At 32.1% G+C, this 17,272-nt stretch overlaps 2 protein-coding genes across 2 annotated transcripts in view; both read left to right on the forward strand.

Annotated features, from left to right (window-relative positions):
- Window positions 1–5,541: 5,541 nt before the first annotated feature.
- Window positions 5,542–17,272, forward strand: part of NGR-A35 (neuropeptide receptor A35) — a 50,199-nt gene continuing 38,468 nt past the window's right edge. The window contains exon 1 of the mRNA XM_013322555.1: window positions 5,542–5,779. Within this exon, the coding sequence (XP_013178009.1) occupies window positions 5,559–5,779 (221 nt within the window). The 5' untranslated portion in view covers window positions 5,542–5,558. The remainder of the gene's footprint in view (window positions 5,780–17,272) is intronic.
- On the forward strand, window positions 12,530–13,653 carry LOC106125378 (uncharacterized). The gene has a single exon (XM_013322556.1). The coding sequence runs from the start codon at window positions 12,880–12,882 to the stop codon at window positions 13,627–13,629; it is 750 nt and encodes a 249-aa protein (XP_013178010.1). The 5' UTR covers window positions 12,530–12,879; the 3' UTR covers window positions 13,630–13,653.

Raw genomic sequence — 17,272 nt, forward strand, 5'->3', positions numbered from 1 at the left:
CACATAGTATATTTAAATTTTATAACATATAGTAGCATCATCTACAAGGTACAAAGTATGCAGGCGTCGACTATCTCTATGTTTTACCTTTTTTATAGCTATGCCGTAGCACACTCGACGTCATGTCTTGACGCTTTACAATTTGAAGCGCATATATGAAAAAAAATGTTGCTATGACTTTACAAATAGCAGGTATTACAAAATCATTACGAATATCGATGTCAATTTAAAGACAGTTACACAAAACAACGTTTATATTGTTGTAGACAATAAATTGAGCAGGTCGCTTCGTTGAGATCGATGCTAGTGGATTTAAGAGGCAGATTTACGTTGGTACACGCCGGTCATCTAAAGCTGGATTTATCGCTTACTAACGGCAGAAGGAAATAGTGATTTTTAGTAATAGCGTCATTGAATCAATTTTCAAATTCAGAATGCGAATGACTTTTGACTGCGACTTTTTCAGTGAGGAATTTAAAAAAAAAACTAGTAGACCGTGTTAAGTTTATTCGTTCCATGCAAAAAGGCAAAAAATTTAAATTTTAGTTTATAATACTAGTTTAGATTTAGACGTAGATTACTATGTATATCTACGTTAAAATGTTATTAAGGATATACAAAGAAAACTTTTAGAAGCAATTAATTTGATGATGTAACGAGTCTGATGTAGATTAGATTAACAAGACCAACGGCCTGCCAACAAGCTTATAAAATTTATTATCACGTGTAAGAAATCGATAAACGAACTTTTAGAAGAACGTTAAATATTATATTGGCTTGGGTCAACAAGCGTATTCCCATCAAAGTATTAACGTACCGTTTTCTTTGGCTTAAATTTGTTTTTAAAACAGCGATTAATGTATTTTAAAGGGTTTCCTTTGTCTTTCAAAAGAACTATCTTCAATCTAGGAAGAGGACTGATGTGATACTTTAACAAAAAAAAGAAATCAGAGGAGACTATTAACTACGACACAAGAGTATTGAACATATGACCTTTAGTAATAAATAATTATTATTCAGCATAAAATATACAAATTTCCTATACCCCGACTGACCTCTAGCGGCCTTCGATGAAACATGTAATGGCTAATAAATCACACAAAATACACAATCACTCCAGAATACAGCCAGCGATGTATAGCTCTTATAATTTATGACCAATAAACAAAAGACAGACTTCGTGACTCGATATCAAGACATTGAGTTGATTGATTTGTCGTAAGCGGATGTATATATCTTTCTTTGAACATCATTTTCATTTGTCGTCACACTCATTCTGGGATAACAATTCTTAAAGTATAACCTGCCCTTATAAATTCGGAGGGTCGGCACATTATGTACTCTATCAATACATCTCTATCAGCCGTCATATCTGAATCGACCCCCTTCTTACATATATAGAGATATCATACATAATGATTTCGCCAATAGTCGAACTATGTGTTCTAAATTTTTTTTTCGTTGTGAAATTTTATCTTTTCGCAAAGAAAACATCAAAAGAATTTATATAATTTTATAAACGATATACTTTGTGATGGTCAAAAAACGTAAAAGCAATGAATAGTATCCCAATTACATTCTGATATCTGATATAAAGACCGATTTCCGACCTTCGTTAAAGGCTTACGACAGCTGTCCTGAGATATCAACGGGTCAAGAAACAGCGAACTTTAATGCCGTTATAATATATATCAAATAAAGTGAGTTTTTAAGACCAAAATCTTCGTTTGAAACAAATCATTATCCCTGTCTTAACTTTGACAAAACAGAGATAACGCTATGTTTTAAACGGAGATTTTTGTCTCAGAAACTCAGGGTAAATGTACTTACACAAGCCTTTACAAGCCAATCTTGTTGAAGTTTGAGATCTAAAGTATAATATTACAAAACATTTTGTACTATAAGAGTAAAATTTAGTTAAAGTAGATTTTACAGCAATAACATTATGAAAATCTTTAGTAGGCAAAACAGTAATAAAGAAAAGTAATACGCTTTTAGGCGCTTCAATTGTAAATAATATTAGTTGGAATATTTATATATAATCTTCTTGAAAATTAACGAAATAGAAAAAATGTAGCATAATCTTAAAAGGCTTACAACTATTTGTACTTACATATAGAAAAATATTAAACCTAAATAACAAAATTATAACCTAAACGAAACATCCTGTAAAGATAAGCGTCATATCATTCTGACAGTTTGATAGTAAAAATATATAAATGTGAAATTCATTTCATGATAAAAGCTTTTACATGTTTTTCAATTTATATTTTTATTTGCCGTATTTTATGCGAACATGCTTCTCATACATGTTTTGCCTGCATTAAGGCATGACTTTATGTTTACTGTGAGTAAATAAAGTTTCAATATTTGACAGAGTAATTTTGTTATACGATACCAGTAATATAGTTGTATTCTGGTGAACAAAAATAGGATAACTTAACGTTCTTTTAAAGGTGATAAGGAAAATTTTAGGTGTTCATACACTCATGCATAAATCATCAGATAATTTTACTTCAACAAACTTAAGTTACGGTACGGTTTTCTAGTTGGCATCTCACCAAAGGCCCACACATTCAATTAAGGCTGATTAGGATGACAGGGATGACTGACTAGGTACTTAATCAATGATGCTTGCTCAGTACAGGTCCATTGATTTTACACACTTTTGATTTTCTTTCACACATCTTGCAGGTTTCGTTACGATGTTTCATTTCACTATCAGTCGAGACCAAAAAAATATTGTGTGTCCATGATTCAGAATTTTGAGCACCCACCTGACAGTATTTACGCAGCGTGCGTGGGAATGGGGCAGTGTGGACACGCGGCTCGTCACGTTCCGCCTTAATAAGTTCAGTGTAACAGTAAAAGTAATAACTATCCGTGTTTACCTTGATTGGAATAAAGGTCGTGTGTATTTAGACGCTTTTTATGTTAGCACAATTAAGAAAGTCCCAAATATTCCCAAGACAAAATATATTAAAAAAATCACAAATCCTAGTTGGATTTCTGTCTATCAATCCAAGTGAAAATAAAAGTTTGCTTGAAAATTTTTAACTAGCTAAGAGTATCGACTGTGAAGGAATCTCTAGTTTCCTTTGATGATTTTTTATCGCGTAGTACACAATAAAAACTAACATAAAAGTTCAGTTTAGTTAAACAACATTTTCGTCCAGTTACTCCGTGTTATTATATCATCTAATTATAATTACCGAAATGTCTTTAGCATGTCAAACATCCCTCGTCAGATGAATATGTAGCAAGCGTAAACATGGCGAGGTTTGTCTTCAATCCGGCTGATAGCCGCTAATCATAATAAACACACAGCAAATACATAAAGCGTATGACGACAATATGAATCAATCCCGATCTAAAAGCTAAATCTAGTCCCGTCTTCTTAAATGTGAACCTAATATTTTTCCTCTTACAAACAAAATGATACGTTAATAGTCGTCTATTATTTAATACTCAAGTATAATATATATCAACTTGTAATAACTTTGTTTCATTATTAAGTCGGAGACCGCAATCCACAACAAAGCAAACCAAGAAATATCAATAAGGCAGGGGCTACTTAAGAAAATTACTGTTGTTTTGTGTTTTTTATTAATTTTTATAATGACACGCAGACGAGGTGCTATTTCTTAATTATTCCAACATTCATAATTTAAAAAAAAAACATATCAGTTTTCATACTTAACAAAAATATTAAAAATAAATTTAAAAAGAAAAATAAACATTTGTACAGTTAGATATAGTATTAACGTCCAGTTTCAACATTACTAAAAGGGAAACCAAACAATGTATATTGTGCGTGTGGAGTCGTAAGGTAACGTCCTAAAGGCGCAATAAAATTGGGATCCCTTAGATAAGTTACAAAGATTGCAATATCAACTCGGAAGTAATTGCCCACAAAGGATCTCAAAACCAAGAGAACACATCAATTAACTTCTCTACAATCTTAGTAATAAGAAAAATATTAACAATAGAAAGTAATTCACTTCTTGTTTGTGAAGTCTGGTAGAAGTGTTTCAGTAAAAGTTGTGTTTTCAGTTGCGTTCCGACGCGCGGCCTGAAACAACGTCCTCGATGTTCGGAGCTTCGAGCGAAAGTTTTCGATGTTTGAATGTCGTACAACGGAATAAAACATAATATGTGCAATGATTTATAAGTGACTGTAGAGTTTGAAATAGTGAATGTTCCTTTTTATTTTGTAGTTTTTTGTGCATTTAATATTTTTCTTTTTTCTAAATAAGCTCAAATAAGTATTCTTGGTATAAAGGTAATTGTTACGACCCTTGACTTTACTAGGCTTCGCAGATGAAGTATTAAACAGTTTTTCATTCAACAGTAGGTAAAAGGTTGCTTGAAACTTATTTATTAAATTTAAATTTAAATTTAAATTTAAAATAAAAATTAAATTAATTTAATTAAGATTTTGACATGGTGAAATGCGAAAACAGGTAATAATTTCAAGCCCTAGATTGTATGGATTTATGCCCAGTGCTTAACCGGTCGGCTTCTTTTTTGACATACAATTAATTAGAATTTTAGCGTTTCTGTAATAAAGTATTGAGAAAAAAAAACAATGTAATTTAAAAAGTCTATGTGGACCAATTTATAAATTATATAGGATTTGGATAATCTAATTAGTATTATAAATCCGAAAATTTGAATGGATGGATGGATGGTTATTACTCCAGAACGGCTAAAGGGTTCTCGCTGAAAATTCGCATAGATTTAAAACATAACCTGGAAAAACAGAGAAGCTATGAATAAAGTTCTTTTTAATTTAGCACAGACAGAGCCCCGGGCAACAACTAATTTTTAATTAAATGCGACAAAAACTTTACTTTGTAATCGAAGCAAAGGCTTCATGGCATCTTTGAACTGATTGTAAGGTCTTTAACCCTGTTTACGCAATGCAATTAATATATTTTAAATATAACATCTATTCTATTTTTAAAACACTTTGAAGTGGTTTCGTACGGTATTGCAAAACCACGTACATTTAATTTATAACATAACAATTATTTGGGAGAAGCAAACAAGAATTAGAAATGCTCCTTTATGTGTCTAACCACTGAAGTGTTACTGTTGAATATTTGTATAACAAGAACATAAATAATATTAGCCACCTGTTCGTGACATAAAACCTGCGCATAATGCAGTAGTCGGCACTAAACATTTTTCATATCAAACATACGGAGCGCGTTTGTTTAACAGATGGGTTTTACGGAGACGTTCCTAAGTTTGAGATAGTTTTGTATACAATATTCAAACATAAATTATGATTTCACGAATAATCAACATAAAAGGAACATCTCTTATACTAAACTGGTACTGGTACTGGTTTTTTTTCCAAGAACTATGAATCTCTTAGATTTTTAGCTTCATAAAAAGTGTTTTTTTTTCTCTTTAATTTTTAAAGTGTACAATGAGATGACGCTTAATATAAAATATAATTGATTTAAAATGTAACTCATTAATAAACTTGAGACAAATAGTTTTAAAGCAGTGATGTGCTGAAATCATAGAGACATAATAAGGAATCTAAAATGCCTATGAGGTCGTTTAACGCGACACTCGGTGTCCGATGGAACGGGTCAGAGGCATGGGCCCCGGGATCTGTGGGCGCTGCGGGCGTCGGCGCTGGATTGGACGTGTTCCACCGCGCTGATGTGGTAGTCATCGCGCTGTATGCTGCGGTCCTCACCACTTCACTGGCGGCTAACACACTACTCATTTTCATCGTCGTCAAGTTCCAGTACATGAGAAGGTAAGTCGAACAATAGACTACTAATTCCTGTGGGGAATTTATTATATACTATTTTTTAAGCTAGAAAAAATATACGAGGTTCATAGTAATGTCTGCCCGTAGGACAATAATAAATAATAACCCAGCATTTGAGATATTCTCTGACCGTATAAAAATTAAAATATTACAAGGAAATAAAGACACTCATTCCCACATTGAATTGCCCCGAGTGCAATGTTTCTTTCCCAAAACTGTAATGTTCCGATCACGTTAACATAGTAGCTTTCTATTGCTCACGAAATAAATATTTAAAGAATCCAATTTTTTCATATTTAATTTAAATTTTTTGCAGATTCAGAGTCTGTTTATAATTAAACACAATAATGCTTAAAATTACTATCACATACGAAATTATTCTATTATCTGACGTCAGTATTATGCGAGGTTTTGTATTAATTGATAAATGCATTGCACTAGTTTTTCAATCATATTCTAATTTATTAAGCCTTAATTTTATTACGTACGAAGTTAGTTATTTCATTACGAGTAAATTACAAAGTTTCAGAGCTTATCAAACTCGTAATAATAGGTTGAAATGAAAATTATCTTAACTATTTTGATTGAACAAAGAATTTATTAAAATTAAGACACAATTTGGAATATAAAACTTCGCCTTTAATAGAAAAAGATTCTATTTTTGTTAAAGTGGTTGTTGATGAGAATTTGGCTACACACCTACATATGTATTATAGGATTTAAAATGTGTAAAGTTCAGTCAACTTCACCATTGCTGTGCCTTGCTTAACTCGAAACTCAGATGCCTTTGCATTCTTCAATTAATTTAAATAATAAAAGGACAATCAAAAAACTATGGCTATAAAGACTAAATTGCCTTTTTATTGCGGTTCTCGTCAGAGATAAAGAGAACTGTTAAATTAAAATAAAATTGCAGCTTTGAATTCCCGCGACGAACTAAAGAGTAAAATATAATTGCGTACTTACTTATATATATTTTACTATCTGCGACTTGTGGCTTTACTTCAATATAAGATGTATGTAATTGGAAAATACAATATTTTTTTATTGCGTACACATGTAAATGCTAAGGAAAACGTGGAGAGGTTTTGAAAAGAAAGTTAAAAGTGGACTTTGAATGAAAAGCTTGAGAGTAGTGTTCCAGTTTTATTTTTCTAGGAAAGAATGCAATGCTTATTCTTAGAATAATAACTTAATATCTTGTTTTATTCAAGGCGGTTACAACATTTCCCTAATGACTGATGACCTAAGCGTAATAAGTTGGTATCAGAAGTACTACGTTTGGGTCTTTGGGTATTACATATTTGTATCACGTTTGGTGTTAAACTTTTTCGGTGCCAATGCATCAGAGACAGATTTATAAATGCTTTATGTTCTATCAATTCGGTTTTTTTAATTAATATTTAAGATTTAACAGTGTATCGTGTGTTGATACTGGATTGTAATTTCATTATTGATACTTCAAATATGTTAGTAAGAACGATATACGCTCGTGTATTCTGTGATCGTCCCAGGAAGAAACATCAATCATTGTTTATTTTATCAATGTTATCAGATTTCATATAGGTCGCGGTCTAAATCTTTATACATCGAGGACAAATTTCAAAAAGGTAAATTCTTTTATGCATGAGTTCACAAAAGCGTCACTTTTCCGTATCGATCCTTTTAGGAGTTAAAGAGTTGTGAGAAATCATTTTACGTTACTGGTAGTACATAAAAATAGCTTTAAGTCATAGAAATAAACGATTAGCCACATTGAAAATTAATTTTATTTTAACGATTAACGAATATTAAAATGAAATTAAATAATAAGTTAGTTGATTGGTTTAATGGTATTGCACACATCAAAGAGATTAAGCATTTGCATTTAGCTTCGAAGCACGGAGGCGGGCTGCGGGTGGCGGGCGGTGGGCTGCGAGGCGGTTGCGAATAGCTTTGATGTGGGAACTGTATGCAAAAATTTAATAAGCCGTTTTGTCATACTTGAGCGTTATATTAATAGTCATACGTGTTTGTTAATGACATAAATGCGATGCTTAAGTAGACTATTCATTCATGTTACGCGCTAGTTAGAGTTGGTGAGATTGACTTAGTGAAAAATAAAAACGGTCAAAAATCGATCTAAGTTATAAGTTACTGCAAATTTCTAGCAACGTGACACTTGCACTAAGTCGTATTGAGAGATTTCATTACGACAACTCATTGTTTTTTTTGGAAAAATGTAAACAACTAATAAAGAGATTATTTGGCTATTTGAAATAAACAATTCTTCATCAGATTAGCGCAAGTAAAATAGAATATTGTATAAATGTGTTTCACTTTCCTGTTTAATGTGAGTAATAAAATTCTTTTACGTTGAGATATAAAAGTGTATTTAACGCCATAAAAGTAACATTACACATTAAAACGGATCGTCTCGTTCTCGCCGAATTATCCCTCGCTATTAAATACATACGTCACATCACATTGCTTTGAATATTTCTACGTTCTAAATAGTTAACAAACAAGGTTAAGAGAGCGTCGGTGACTCAGAGGTTAAGCATTTGGCTTGTAATTTGCAGGTCCAGGGCTCGAATCCCGCCATGTACCAATATGTTTTTCGATTTCCGATCTACATATGTACATTTATCCGACGTTCTTACGGTGAAGGAAAACATCGTGATGCAACCTGCAATAGTTGAGGAGAAATTCAAAGAAATGTGTGAAGTCACTAACCCACAAATGGCCAGCGTGGTTGACTATGACCTAATCATCAACTTAGGGTAGGCTCTGAGCCCCACAATGGAGTGTATAGTGAGCTGATGATGATGAACAAGTTTACTAATTAGATATGTAACTCTTTTTGGCTGTGTTCTTGATCAATCAATGGTATTTTATAAGATCAGTTTACTGCATAATTTAAATTCGACGCGTTGTTATTTTCCGGATTCAGGTTTAATTGGATACCGGAGAATACAAATTGTTTGTGTTTGTTTGATTTTTGTTGTATTAAGATACAAGATGGTGAAAACCTATTGAATTGTTGCTTACGTTGTTGGCTATAATTTCTATATTTTTAATTTAAACATTGCTATATTGTTAATAATATCTTTGGAAGTGATACAAATATTGAAATGTTTAAATATCGTACGTAATAATGTCTCTCTTAATGCGTTACATAAAATTAAGTTTGGTGATCCATTATTCTTTGGAAGATTGGCAGCGACTTTTCCTTAAAGACAGAATTCAATTAAGAGAAGAAAAAATGTACCGTGAGTCGCTAATTACATTTCTCAGGTAGTTTTGTTTTGGATCCGAACGCTTTTATACCTTTTAACTAAATCAAAAAGGATACAAGAGAAGGGATTTTATCATATACAGTTGTTGCAGCATTAGAAATAAAATTCAATAAATTATGTCAAATTCAGAATTTGTTATTTGATGAGACAGAGCGCGATTGGGAAACTCGTCTGGAATCTCGGCCTTAACAATTTTCCACTCGGAATATTTCGAGCGATTTAATATCTGATTAAACGTACATCCATATTCCATGAAAGTTGACTTTTGATATTTCAGATCCCTTCTAATTTTCGAATGTTCGAAATTAAATGTTCAAATATGTACACTTGAGAAGGCTAAATTATTAATTTGATTCGGCAATTTAAGATTGTAAATAGTAGTCAATTAACTAAAGTCAAAATTAACCATTTTGGCATTTATTGCCCTTTGTAATTGAAATGTAAAACAGATAAATTGGCACTTCTTTAGTTCTAACAGAATAGATAAAGTTCTATGAAGTTGATTAACCGCACTAACCGAGGGCACAAGGTCCTAAACGTGATAAGAGTAACGAGATGAGAAAATTGTCTCAAATACATTCTTGGGAAGTAGTTTTGTCGCAATATCGTGTGAAACTGAAAGTATGTTTCTTACTCTTGATAAAAACTATGCAAACGTAGAATTAATTTAATATTTAATCTCTGACTACATTAAGACATAAAAACCTTGCTAATTTGTTTATATTATTTAAAATATCTGTATTATGGAAGTTATTTTGTAAATGTATTTCGGTATTTCATAAATATTCAAATGTCTAGCTTGATATTGAGGAAGGAATCGATTAATTAGGATATTAATCAAAATTTAACAATGACTTGGAGTTAGCATGCGAATTATTTGGTGCATGAACAATATTATCAAATAAAATTACATTTTTATGTTAAAAATTATATTGAATTCAATTTGCGAGTAGCTTCATAGCGTTATACAGTAACAAAAATTCACAAAACTTGATTTATAAAAATCGCTGAATTGCTCCCGCGAGATGCTTACCTTGCAATTTTCTCAGAACACCTCAGATTACTATCGCAAGGATATTATCATGCAGATCAGGATTCTGTGCGCAACCACATACGTTGTAACAAAATTGTAATCTTCAAGTTTGAATCTTTTGAAGCACGTGTGGAAGATTTGATGTCATAAAACTTTACATAGAAATATAATAAGTGAAGGGCACTTCTAGACTTGACTTGTTGACTTCATACATATCTTTGAATTTCTTCTCAGATATATGCAGGTTGCATCACGATGTTTTCCTTCACCGTAAGGACGTTGGATAAATGTACATATGTAAATCGGAAATCGAAAAACACATTGGTACATGGCAGGATTCGAACCCAGGACCTACTTGCAAGTCAAGTGCTTGACCCCTGAGCCACCGACGCTCAATTATTGCCTTAATCAAAATATTTATATCTTACACGTTGGTTTCAGTCAAGTCACGATCTTAGTTGGACATATTCCCTAACGTATTGGAAGACATACATATACTGTTAGATGAGTGCTATCCTTTATCACTCCAACCTTTTACGTCCATCATTTATTTTAGAATCGGACTATTTCAGTTCCCTGGAGCGATTCAATACCTAAAATGATTGAATTAATTTCTAAACACAATGCGTTCCCGAGCCATTCAGTCTCACCTTTCAGTTATTGTTGGCTCAAGAACTATTGTTACTTGAGATTGATGATGTCGGCCTTCTCGTAGTACACCTTAATAATTCACATGAAACAATAATTCAAATTACATCATTAAATAGATACAATGTACAACAGTTAATTGAAAATATATAGTAACAATTTGAAGCGACAATTTCAAGAATAACATAATCAAGTTAATTCAGAAATAACCAAAGACAATGCTTTGAATAATTTGCAATTATTATGACTCTCTTAAAACTTAAAGTAATATTTCATCTTTTATATTATTGTGAAAAAAAATGTTTTTGTGAACGTTATGTCGACACAGTGGCTGTGCTGTCCCTGGGGTGTCGTGAACTTCGATTACGGAAAAATGTAAGATAAATCTTTGCGCTGTCGATAAAAAGATTATCCGTTTCCTTTATCTATTACTTTTAAACGTTATCAATTCATAGAATCAAATGTCTCCACGTTTCTAATTCTTTCTTGCTTTCTTTTGTTTTATGAAATGCCAGATACTACGTGCATTTGTTCTATTTATATTTTATAAACATATATTGTCCTCAAATGTAATTAAAGGTTGGGAAATTTAAAAAAAATATGGTAAAATAAATAAATTGATTACTTTATATGAATATATCAGTAATTTAATAGGATTATGTTTACAAGTAGGACAATTTATAATTAAGTTACATTGTTAAATTAAACATTACTTCGCTCTCCTCCCACGGGAAGAACAATACAATATTGAAATGTTATTACTTTGTTATTTATCCCTTAACTCTTCACTTTGGAAGATACAGTAGATTTAATAAAAAAGTTTTCCGTTACATGATTTATGAAATAACTTTACGAGACGCGGCGAAACTTATTCGCGATACTTAAAAAAATCTTTCATGGTTTCATATAAAAAGCGTGTTTCGATCGGAATCAAAGTTTCTGAAACTTTCATTGTAATCTTTGGTATTTTAACATTGACTTTCTTATTTTATAAAAGTTAATAATGTTCAATCTTACTCTTACTTTTACTAATATTATAAATGCGATTGTTTAAATGTAAGATAATTGGATGTTTGTCAAAGGATAACCCCAGAAAGGTATGAACGCGCATGGACCTCGCTGAAATTTAGCATAGATGTAGAACATAATCGGAAAGAACACATAGGCTAGTAACAATGTTTTGTTTTTATACTATGAGGGCGGATCCTCTGGCGACAGTTAGTATTTTTATAAGAAAATAACCTTAAGAATAAATATAACATGAAAATGTTTTTAGTTATAATACTTATATACGTTACAATGATAGTAAGTCTTGTCTGCCTTCACAGTGATTGAGTTTACATTCAACTAATCTCCAGACTGTCTTTAGACAGTTTGAACTTTCACAGCTTATCTGACGTCTCCACGCTTAATAGTTATAATTAACTTTATCAAAGTCTAGATATAAATTATTTATACAAAGACCTAGGTAAGTTCAGTATGGTCTTTCTTTTTTAATAGAAACACGTTATCAAAAGCGACATGATTGTGCATGAAATCACCACTAATATTCAGAATAAAAGAGATATTAGCTGTAAGTGCCTAAAAGAATAGTATGCAAAAAATTGCAGATAATTTGATTTAGTTTTTGAAAAGTTGTTCTTAAAGTAAAAATCCATTTTTGTAATTACCCGATCTCTGTAAATGAGAATAAGTGAAAGTTATGTTAGTAAACTTAACAATTGCTATTGTTTTGTCAATAATTAATATTTTGGAATTGTAAAATTTTTTTTTTTTTCCGGTTCCGGTATTCAAAACGTAAACATCGTTGTAACACAATCTTAAAACTAATTTTAATTAAAAATCACTAACGGACTGTTGGACACGGTAAATAACGTAAAAACACAACTAAAAGTGCTGTGGATCAGTGGAATTAGTGACTATAGTGTAATAAACGCAAAAACAAGACAAATTACAAGTAAATAATACCCAAAAATAACTAGTTTGAGGTTAAAGTCATATTCGAAACGTCAAAGTTGCACACTATCAGTTGCTGACAGTGTCACTCATCGCATCAGTGCTGCCAACGCGAAAATATCGGTGCGCCGCCTCGTTCCATTTTACACAAATAAATTAAAAAACTAAGTATGGAAGATCAATTTCAAATTTTGTTTGACAAAATGAAAGCTGAAATGCAGAAACAGACGGTGGAATTGAAAGAGTCTATAACCAATTCAATCATGGAAAAAATTGAGGAAAAAATAAAGCCTATTATAGCAGAAAACAAAGACTTGAAGACAAAATTAATAAACCTTGAGAAAGAGATGGAGTATTTGAAAAGAGATAAGAAGCAAAATAACATCGTCATTTTTAGATTAAAAGAGGAAGATGAATCTACAGCAGAACTAATACAAAAAGTAAAGAAGATAATTAATGAAGACTTAAATATTAACATGGAGGACTTTGAGATAAACAACGTTTATCGCATAGGAAAGAAAAACACAGAGGGAAAGCCGAGACCTGTTTTGCTTTCCTTTGTCAATTTATGGAAGAAGAACGAAGTAATGAAAGCACGAAAAAACCTTAAAGATACTTACATCACAGAAGATTATCCTAAAGCAGTTCTGGAGAAGAGAAAAATGTTACAAAATAAATTAAAAGAAGAAAGAATGAAAGGAAATTTCGCATATATTAAATACGACAAGCTTGTAGTAAAGGAAAATAATATAAGTAATGATAAAAGAAAAAGAGAAATATCTTCATCGCCACGAGACAATGCACAAGCAAAAAAGCAACAAGTCTGGACGCCATCGCAAAATAATAGACGCAACGCTTTTGACGTTATGAGAGGCAGGTCCAGCTCTCTCTCTTCTTTTACGTCAGATAATAGGCAATAACAATTAGCTATCGGCAACCGGAAAACACAACAACATAAAAATATAGAAAAGCAAATGACTAGAAACGAACAACCTCCCCCAAGCCGACTGGTCCTCGTGGGGGAAAATGACCATGACCCTCTAAAGATAAAAAACTATAGAAAAAAGAAACATAACGATATACATATAGCAACTTTAAACTGTCGATCACTAGGAACGTCTGAAAAACTACAAGAATTGGAACTAGCATTAAATGATATAAAATGGGATATAATTGGAATAAGTGAAGTAAGAAGATTAGGGGAAAGAATAGAAGACCACGGAACATACATACTGCATCATATTGGGGAGACGCCCGGATTATACGGAGTCGGATTTATGGTTGAAAGAAACCTTACTAAATACATACTAGAACTAAGAGGTATTTCAGAACGGATCGCACTTCTCAACATTAAATTACCTGTATATGGAGAGAAAGAACAAGTATGGACTATAATCCAGGCTTATTCGCCCACCGAATCAAATAGAAAAGAAGACATAGCAAAAATAGAAAAATTCTACGAGGACCTGCAATTCGCCACTGCAAATGCATCAAAAAACATGATAATTATGGGTGACTTTAATGGCCAGATTGGCAAACAAAGAAATGGAGAAGAAAATATTATAGGAAAACATGGACTTGGCAATAGAAGTAAAAACGGCTCACGACTTGTATCCTTTGCTAACGAAAATAAATTAAGCATCCTGAACAGTTTTTTCAAAAAGAAACCAAAAAAGAAATGGACATGGATTTCCCCTAGTGGGCGATATAAGAATGAGATCGACTACATTATGTCTAACAATAGAAAAGTTTTCAAAGATTTGACTGTTTTAAGTAATTTTAATTTTAATTCAGATCATAGAATGGTGAGAGCAAAACTATCAGGGACACGTGCCAAAAGGGCACGACAATTTCAAAACAACATAAAAGTCATCGAATGCACCGGTAACAATGTTCTACTGCTGAACAACCTTGAAATATCCTTGCAAAATTGGGAAACGGAATGTTTAACGACTCAAGAGAAATATAACAGATTACTCAAACAATTAAAAACAGAAACTAAAAATGTAAACACGACTAGTAGGACAGCAACATCATCCAAAAGTAAGCAATTATTACAAGAACGAAAAGAACTTATAAAACAAGGAAAAAATATTAATGGTCAAAAGATAGCAGAAATAAGTAAAAAAATTAGTGAACAACTAAGAAAAGAACGGAAAATGAAAAGATTAACAACATTTAGAAAACACATAGAAAAAACAGGAGGAATTAAGAAGGCAATAAAAGAACTGAATTACAAGAAGGACTGGATTCCAAATATGAAAAATAAAGATTGTGGAAAAACCAGCAAAAGACAAGAAATACTGGGAATTGCTACAGAATATTACCAAAATTTATACCAAAGTCGTAAAGGAGAACAAGTAATAAAGGAATATAATTCAATAAATGAAGAGGAAATCAAACCAATACTAAAGGAAGAAACAATAAAAGCCATCGAAACACAAAAACTAGGTAAGGCACCGGGACCAGATTTGATAACAAATGAATTACTAAAAACAACGTTACCTGTAATAGCACCAAGACTTACAGATTTGTTCAATGAAATACTCAAAACGGAAACTATCCCGGAAGACTGGACTAAATCGACAATTACACTGATACACAAAAAGGGAGACAAAGGCAATATAGGAAATTATAGACCAATTAGTTTAATGTCTAATATTTATAAAATCTTTTCAAAAATCATACTGAACAGAATTACCAATACACTAGATGAAAATCAACCGAAGGAACAAGCTGGTTTTCGCAGCAAATTCTCAACTATTGATCACATACACACACTAAGACAAATTCTACAGAAATATAAAGAATATAATAAAACGTATTACATTGGGTTTGTTGACTTCAATAAAGCGTTTGATACTTTAGAACATGAGTATATATGGGACGCTCTAAAAAGGCAAGGGGTGCAGGCAAAATATATACGAATAATTAAAAAAGTATACACAGCAAGTACAGCACAAGTTAAACTTGATGTTACAGGCAACGAATTTCCTATTAAAAGAGGGGTACGCCAAGGAGATCCAATATCACCTAAATTATTTTCAGCAGTTCTGGAGATGATATTCAAGAATCTAAACTGGACCGAATATGGCCTAAATATAAATGGCGAATATCTCAACCATTTACGTTTCGCGGACGATTTGACTCTGTTCTCGGAAGATGCAGGAACTATAGAAGTAATGCTGCAGCAACTATCCGATGAAAGTGTCAAGGCTGGCCTGACAATGAACCTAACTAAAACCAAAATCATGACAAACTCCCGACAAACAACAAACAATAGACAAATAACAATAAATAACGAACAAATAGAATTTGTAAATGAATATATATATATTTGGGCCAACTTATATCTTCAAATGATTGCATGAGTAAAGAAATAGAGCGAAGAATAACAAATACATGGAAACGGTTTTGGTCTCTTAAGGAAATAATGAAGGATAAAGATATGCCAATAAAAGGAAAAAAGAAAGTATACGAAATGTGTATTATGCCATGTCTACTATACGCATGCCAGACATGGGCATTAACAGAAGTGCAAGAAACTAAATTAAAAGTTTGTCAAAATGCAATAGAAAGGAGTATTTTAGGTCTAAAAAGAAGAGATAGAGTGAAATTACAAGAAATAAAAAAGATAACAAAGTTTAAAAATGCACACACAGTGTACAGACAGCTAAAATGGCGTTGGACGGGACACATGCTAAGAGGAAACAAAGAGAAATGGAATAAGCTAGTAACAGATTGGTATCCAAGAGATAGCAAAAGAAATAGAGGTAGACAAAACAAAAGATGGGAAGATGATTTTAAGAAAATAGCTGGACCGTTATGGATCCGCTTAGCAAGAGATAGGAATAGTTGGAAATCTTTAGAGGAGGCCTTTGTCAATTGACAAGCTTTTCAATACAAACAAGTTGCCGATCATTTAAATACTAGTAGAATTGTTTAAATTAATTTAGTTTTTTTTTTAGTTAATAGGCATGTATAACTATCATAAATTGTAAAAATTGTAAAGCAATAAAGGCTATTTTATTTTATTTTTATTTTATTTTATTATTTTATTTATTATTATAAAAAGCATAAAATAAGTAATACATGTGCTACGCATATGCATATGTGAAATTCCGTATAAAATCTTAAATTTTTTAAGCAATAAATTCGATCTGACATTATTGAACGTCGAACGATCGATTTGACATTTTCTATTCGATATTTTTATTATTTATGTTTATATATACGACAAGGAAGTCAGACCCAATGGGCATAAATCAGATTAAATTATAACACACTAGCGCCCCTCTGACAGCGACAAAAGTGTCATATTCTGACAGAACTAACTCAGATATTCTCGTTTGACTACACATGTTTCGTCAGTGGAAACTGTGATTTAATTGACATTTTCCCCACAGATCTACATCTGGCAACTGAAAGATAACGATTTAGTGGGCGTGGCGTTCATAGACACGCAGATCTATGTGCACCGCCTCCTCGCTGTCAAGAATCTCATCCTGGTGGCAGATGTCTACAAGTCGGTGTCACTGCTGCGCTACCAGGACAAGCATCGCA

This window comes from Papilio xuthus, unplaced genomic scaffold, assembly GCF_000836235.2.
Source record: "Papilio xuthus unplaced genomic scaffold, Pxut_1.1 DF825928.1, whole genome shotgun sequence".
NCBI lineage: Eukaryota > Metazoa > Arthropoda > Insecta > Lepidoptera > Papilionidae > Papilio > Papilio xuthus.

Excerpts from the sequence above, each read along its gene's own strand:
- LOC106125378 (XM_013322556.1), top strand. The coding sequence starts at position 12,880 with ATGGAAGATCAATTTCAAATTTTGTTTGACAAAATGAAAGCTGAAATG.